The sequence below is a fragment of the Alosa alosa genome, chromosome 13 (assembly GCF_017589495.1).
Source record: "Alosa alosa isolate M-15738 ecotype Scorff River chromosome 13, AALO_Geno_1.1, whole genome shotgun sequence".
NCBI lineage: Eukaryota > Metazoa > Chordata > Actinopteri > Clupeiformes > Clupeidae > Alosa > Alosa alosa.
Window position 1 is genome coordinate 6,691,766 of NC_063201.1, and position 7,500 is coordinate 6,699,265.

Sequence of the window (7,500 nt, forward strand, 5' to 3'; positions counted from 1 at the left end):
GACCTCAATGTCTCAGAGCTTTAACCAGCAGCTCACTTCAGCACAATCTTTTTCAAAGCAACAAATGAAGTGAACAGGGACGTGTATAGCTTTTGTTTTTCAGAGAGAGATATGTACTCATAACGTCATGTCCAGTCAGTGCTGTGCTATAAATGGCATTGACAAGCTGTGTCATGTACAGGAGAAACGAGATGAGGGGCTGGACAACAACACTAGTCTAGGCCTCATTTGATACAAATATGGCCATCTGAGGTGGGCCCGGAAGGTTCCAGGGCTCTGTCCTGGGGATGGGTTGGACCTAGGTAGTGGACTGAGGTTGTCATTGCCATTCTGTCAACATAGGCTTTGACTTCACGTGTCTCAGTGTCAGTTCTCTGAGGCCTCCAGTCTACGGTATAGAGACTGTCAGCACAGCCTCGTCTCTCACCATCACAAATGCTAAATGCACAGAAACTTATTATAGTGTCATCTATCAATATATAATAAATAAATGATTAAGCTTACATCTAGTGTATGTATGAGGGGTTGAGAGTAAGCATTTTATTGGCTGTTTAACTGAGGCTGTGCTGAAAGATTTGACTGACACAGGGTTGCCTGAGTGAGGACTGAGACGGGCTCGGTGTTAGTGGGTTAATCAGGGGGGGTTGAGGGAGACAGCACAGGGTTAAGGACACACATGCACACCCCCATGGGGAGAGGGTCTACCTGAGTTCCTTCTGCTGAGAGTCTATAGGCGCACTGTGCTTGGATCGAGGTAGGGTGAGAAAATGGCTGCAAGCACATGGAGAGCAGAGCAGAGAGATGGACTTCAATGGGCGAACAGGAGAAGGAGAGGAGAAAGAGGAAGAGGATGAGGAGGAGGAGAATGAAGAGGAAGAGTTTGTGGCGGAGCTTGAGGAAGATGATGGTCACTCCTTTTCCTCAAGCTTGGAGAGATGTGGGGCTGGCCTGACATGGTGAGATGAGTGAAAGAGTCTTGGCTGACAGAACAGTTGGAGATCCATGGAGTTCCTCAAACCCAACACCCTCACAGAGAGCCATGGGAATGTGTTACACCTGGCACCACATTGTTACACCACTGGCACCACACTGTTACACCACAAACACAGAAGTGTCTACAGAACACTAGACGACCATAAAACAGTCTGAATACCCCTGCAAGAGGAGAAGGGGTTAGACATAGAATTTCACAGGAATCACCCGAAAAATGTAAAACACATAATTGCCTGGCACATATGGTGAAGCACTGATACTGTAAAACGAAACAGCAAAACTACACTATAGGAGACATTATTTAAACCCAAATCCACACATGCACAGATACTCAATAAAAATCAGTCATACTATTTAACTGAATCTTAATATTAGTTGAAGGATGGGTGTCCATGCTTGGTGGCCTGTGTAATTTGCAATAAATAAGGAGAGTGAGGGGGGTATGTAATTAGAAGGAGTCCTGAAATACAGCCTAGGGAGGCCTGTCAAACCCAATTTAGATAAGTGCATTTGCTCCTGCGGACTCTGATTTAGGCTGTGCCTTAAATATCAAATCAGCTGGTTGGGGTGGGGTGGGTGGCAGTGGCACAAGGCTTGCGATGCCAAAGAGTCGGACTCTGGCGAAGGCTCTCTCCCGGGTGGGCACGCTGGACGGGGGCTGTGTGGGTCACGTGTGCTGCTCAGTGCTCACTGCCGCAGGGCATGCTGGGATGGATGGGGCTGGGATGGATGGGTCGGAGCAGGGAAGCTGAGAGGATGGGGGTCGGTGCTCTGATACGGAGAGGGATCCAAAAGGTAAACTAGGCTAGTGGGGGAGGTTTAAGAGTTAGATGGTTTCCCCTTTGAAGTGTCAATCATCTGGATGTGCCAATCAGCTTGGTGTGTGGCTGATGGGAGACATCAGCTGACATTAGCGTCTAAGAAAAAAACATCAACAATTTAACACTGATGACCGAGCCTGCTCTTTTTATATGTCACCAAATGTTATGAATCTCCTAAAAGCAAAAGCTACAGTAGCTACTGGTCCTGCTAGCCCTGCAGTTAAGTCCTGGTGTGAGCATTAGCTGTCTGCCAGGGCCTGAGAGCAAGGAACAGTTGGAGACGATCCCCTGGAAGAGAGGAAACGGGAGACGATTGGGGGGGGTGAGGGGGGCTTTACCTCTGAGGTGGAGGCACGCTGGGAGAGCGCGAGCGCGCCCGGTTCATGTCAGCCGAGCGCGAGACGTGGTTGGATGACATCACCTGGTCAGGTACGGAGAGGGTGGAGCTCTGGTGGTCCCTGCCATTTTGCCTGTAGTCTACAGGGTTGGGGGTTGGGGGTGGGGTGGGTCACACAGAGTTCAAAGGTTATGTGACATGAACCCCAAAACCCTATCATCATCATTCACATCACAACACATGTATCAACACGGGCCAAACTTGCTGGCTGCAGCAACATCACTGTCTGCTTCTCTACACAGTTTTGACATCAATGCCCTCTAGCAAGGCTTTTACTTAATGGGATCAATTTGAAAGTCCATAAAATAACACAGTGGATGTCAGAGAGGATCAGTGTTTATGCTTATTCCTTTTTTTCAAGCTACTCTACGAGACTGAGGAAATCATTTATTTTAACAACGTATAAGTATACCACCTTCCAATGACATACCCAAGCAACAAGAATGCAAGAAGCTAATCACCAGGTCACAAACATTATCTGATGACAAGAAAATGCTTTTGCTAGCATAGCGCTGGCAGATAGGGATTTATCACATGTGAGTAGCTTTTCATCTGTGGTTATTAAGGGTCTAAATCACATTATCAAGGTGATTCTCATGCAAATCAGTGGCATCAACCATCAAGTCAGCTTTTTTTTTCCTTGCGCTAAATCAGAAAACAGCTTGCACAACCAGAACCATAATAATGACTTTCTCCCCTGCTAGACTGAGCAGCCCATTCAACTTGAAGGAGTTCATTACCCAATGATCAGCAGTGGTGAGCGGCCACGGCTAAGGTCAGTGCGTAGCATGATTAAAGTTGATTGATATTCAATAGAGTGTGTAGCACATTAAAAAGGTGGTGTACAACAGTGCATCAAAGACAGGATTAACCGGGGGTTGGGTTGGGTTGGGTTGGGGTGGGGTGGGGTGGTGGGTGGCTGTTACAGTAGCAAAGAGAGGAGTAACCTGTCTGAAAGAGATTTCAAGGTACTTTTAAAACAACAGCAGTAAGGAGGACAAAAATGTTGAAGAGAGAGAGAGAGAAAGAGAGAGAGAGCAAAAGAGAGAGAGGGAGGCAGAGAAAGTAGAGTTGACTGATTTGATCGATGTGACAGGTTTTTAAACCCGTGCAATTAATCACAGGAAATCTGAACCTGGCCAAAATGAACACGGCATGAAAGCTGAGTATAACAAGTCATTTTAGATTAATGACTTATCATCCTCCCTTTATGGCTCCATATAAAGGCACCTCTTTCTCCCTTAAAGCAGGGTTTCAAAACGAGTTTGAGTTCCATTCTGCCCAGAGGGGGGAATCCTTTCTAGGGGTAACAATGGGGGCCGCAATAAATGAATGAATGAATGAAAAAAAAAATATTTAAATTCCGCTATTTTTACCTCAATACGGGGCAAAACAAAATTACACCAAAAAGTGCATAGTTTGCAGGATGCACACAAAGGCAGCCAAAACGGCAAGATGGCGTATCCTACAGGGCCGCTATGCTCCAGGAGGGTGGGCACCTATCACAGACGGACTGAGATCCGGGGCCAGAAAAACAAGTACAGTGGCAGTGAGGAAAAAAAGAGGGGAAAGCAGTGATCTATAATTCTTCAGGATGTTAATCATCTCTTCCCAGATGGAAGGCCAGCATCAGCACTTTGAAGCGGCACATCGAGAGGGAGCCAGAATCGATGGGAGAGGGAGAGAGAGAGAGAGAGAGAGAGAGAGAGAGAGAGAGAGAGAGAGAGAGAGAGAGAGAGAGAGTGTGTGTGTGTGTGGGGGGCAGGGGAAGAGAGAGGAAGAGAGGAGACAGAAAAGATGGGGAGAGGCCAACGGACAATAGAGGCTGAGGGAGGAAAAGAAAAGGGGAGAGGGAGGGTGAAAAGGAGGTGAAGAAGCCAGGAGAAAGCAGGGGAGACCACCATGGAGGAGTGTGGTGTGCTACTTCCTCTATACTAGGAGTCTGCCTTCTAACAGAAAGATTAAGTAAGAGGGACAGATAAATAGATAGATAGATAGATAGATAGATAGATAGATAGATACATGTAAATAGATAGATAGATAGATAGATAGATAGATAGATAGATAGATACATGTAAATAGATAGATAGATAGATAGATAGATAGATAGATAGATAGATAGATAGACAGATAGATAGACAGACATACAGACAGGCAGTGTGTGTTGTACCTGATACAACTCCAACACCATCCTCGCAGTCGTAGTCTGAGATCTCACTGTCACTGATTCGTTGTGACCCTGGATCAAGTAGATATGACAGAAAGCAACAGAGAGAAAGATGGACAAAGTTAGAAGAGCCACTCTAATTTTACATGACTCTACACATTCGACAGTAGCTAATATATTATTGATTTAATAATACTCCATAATGTACTTAGATATGGTAGACACAAATGCCATATCTCCTGACCTGACCTGACATGAAAATCCCTAGATGTAAAACGACAATATGAACTGACTCAAGGTTTTACCGTTCTAAACTAAATTGAATTATGGGATTAATTATGTCTTTGTGTAAACAGAAACTCTTTTAATATTTTCTATTTTCTGTGCAGGTCCCCTATTTACCACAGTAAATAAGTAAGCTTGGGTCTTGCCATTCCACTATGCCTACAAATAAACAAGTGCACAATGCCAAACTATCAAGCAAAAATACTTTTTGAGTCTCAAAGAGTAATAACCAGAAGAACAAGATGTTAAGGAATAGGTTTTAAGAAATTAGCCAGATTTGTGAGAAGCAAAGAATTGACTTCTTAAAGTATAACATGAATTTACAAGACAAACTTAAGATTAGTTTTAGAGTTAAGTTTAAGCATACAGTAGGGTAAGTCCTGTTGCATGGAAAAATACATTTGAATTCTGAGTGAATTAAATGTTTATGTAACCTTAACCAGTGTAATGTGGACACTAAATATCTGCACATAGTTGTAGCAAACGCTCTGAGAACGGATTGCTTCCGTTGCAAGGCCGGTGTAGCCTCACTGCTAAAGTGCATGTGAGGAGAGCCGTCCCTAACTCGACTTCAGAAGGAGTCCCATCTGGGGCATCAACAACTGAGGCTCCCGCTCGGCCCCTGACTTAGAGAGCGTCTTAGTCAGCGCAAACCCAACAGGCGTGCCTGCTTGGATGCCACCAGTGACAGCTGCCCAGCGTGCCTGCTCTGCGCTGCGCGGCGTTGTGCGGCGCCAAGGTGGCACATTTGAGATGCCACCCGCATGCGGGGCTTGCCGCTGCCCCCTTCTTCTCTTGGTCAGGGGCGGCAGCTTGCAGCCTGTCACTGCCGCCTGTCACTGTCTGTCCCTTTTTCTGTCACACACACACACACACACACACACACACACACACACACACACACACACACACACACACACACACACACACACACACACACGCACACACACACACACACACACACACACACACACAGGGCACCAGTGTCTCTACCAAACATACATATACAGGCACACACAACTCTGCACACACAAGTGCCAAGTGTCATCTGATAAGGTGAGTGAGAATGAAACTGGTCTCTTGTCTCTTTTTTCATTCCCAACACAAGGGTCCACTGGAAATGGCCAGTCAGTAGTTTGTGCAGGAGCTGCTGAAGGACACTACTGAAGGTTTTTTTTTCTAAGTGAGAGCCCTCACCTTTAAAGGTTCATTAACTACACAGACAAAAATAGAATTTATCCAGATTTTTGCATAATTAGTGTCATAAACTAAGTAAAAAATTGGGTTTGTTCCAAGAGTTATTTCACATGAATAAATGGTTGGTTTATAGTTAATCACTGATTTGATGTTTTGATCCTTGTCTTTGAGGCAAATACTGCAAATGCTGCTCCAGTTCCACTTTTATTGGCATTCTAAAGACAAGAATACTTTACTATAAAAATGTGTTACATTTAGCTAGCTAGCTTTGTGTTAGTTTAGTGTTAGAGGCCTCAAAAATATTTGAATTAAATTGCAATAAGTATTGTAAATCAAATAATTATAGCAATATTTACAAATTCTTACACATCACGGTTAAACACAAGTTACACATAACACAAACGAAATGCTCACAAAAAGGGATAGCATACAATCAGTAAAAACGATGAGATGAAGTACAACAACCAGCAAAGAAGCCTTTGTTTTAGCTCTGTTTTTGCCTAAGGAAAATGACGCACATGTTAAAAGCACAACATGAGATATCCAGCACTGGGAGCTTTCGCCAGGCAGCTGCTGCTCTCAAAGCCACACAAGGGGAAACGGTGGAGCTCGTTCTGACTCTATATAGAACTGCTTCTGAGGAAACAAGGGCTGGTTTAGGAAAATGTTTGCCTAATTGTAGAGCCTCACAGGGGGGTTGTAGTTAAGAGAACAGCTTAGCTGTGGAACAGAGCAGGAGAAATCACAGGGAATTGTGAGATAGCTAACAGCAAACAGAGGGAAAATTTGTCTTTACAATTTTTTCTTTTCTTTTTCTTTTTTTCTTTCTAAACAGAGGTTGAAGGAGGGGGAGAGGAGGGTAGTACGAAGTAAGCTGGAGAGCACACTCAGAATGTCTCTGTGCATGCAGAGGTCTTTACCTGAGTTGTACGAATATGGCCCTTGGTCTGTCAAAGTAATGGGTGAAAATCAAAAGTGAACACACCACACACAACATTTGTGCTTGCTGTCTTGACTGGGCTTTGGTTTTACCTCTATAATAATGATATAACTATGATATTGTTACTGTATCATTCATTTCAAAATGCACTGCACTAAAACTAAGAATATTTTGACAGAAAGTAGAAACTAACTATGGTAGTGCATGACTGTCCTATACACAAGATAAGGTTTGTTATATATTCCGCTACAAAAGTTGAGGAATGCTCATTTAAGACACAATACATACAGTACTCTCTTATTCTTTACGATTTAGACTAAATGTGATAACACACTAGGTTTTTACATTAAATAGGTCACCCGCACACAACGGCATCCACTGTGCACACACCTACACAAGAATGCTAGAGAGACTTATGGGTTATGAGCAATAGCGCCGCTGTGGCGAGGGTGAGCGTGAGCTGAGGAGAAAAGGAATCAGACTGACAAAAGAAGAACACGGAGAAATGCAAGAAGAATGACAGACAGAGAGAAGACGAGACAGCCAGAGAGACGGGCCAATGGACAGAGACTGAGAAAGTATGAGAGAGAGAGAGAGAGAGAGAGAGAGTGAAAAGAAAGGATGGAAAAAGTGATAGAGATAGGGACAGACAGAAGATAGACGAGAGAAGGCAGAAGGGAAAAGGCGAGGCCTATGTGCC

General features: G+C 44.2%; 1 protein-coding gene across 11 annotated transcripts in view; it reads right to left on the reverse strand.

The window, feature by feature from the left end:
- Positions 1 to 7,500, reverse strand: part of rims2a (regulating synaptic membrane exocytosis 2a) — an 86,609-nt gene that overhangs the window by 63,676 nt on the left and 15,433 nt on the right. For 9 of the 11 annotated variants that reach the window (XM_048261576.1, XM_048261571.1, XM_048261580.1 and 6 more), the window contains 3 exons: positions 6,781 to 6,807; positions 4,382 to 4,450; positions 2,153 to 2,291 (listed from right to left, as the gene is read on the reverse strand). In XM_048261576.1, the coding sequence (XP_048117533.1) occupies positions 2,153 to 2,291; positions 4,382 to 4,450; positions 6,781 to 6,807 (235 nt within the window). Of the gene's footprint in view, positions 1 to 705; positions 772 to 2,152; positions 2,292 to 4,381; positions 4,451 to 6,780; positions 6,808 to 7,500 lie in introns of all 11 variants that reach the window. The other 2 variants (XM_048261575.1, XM_048261572.1) reach the window with 2 other exon arrangements.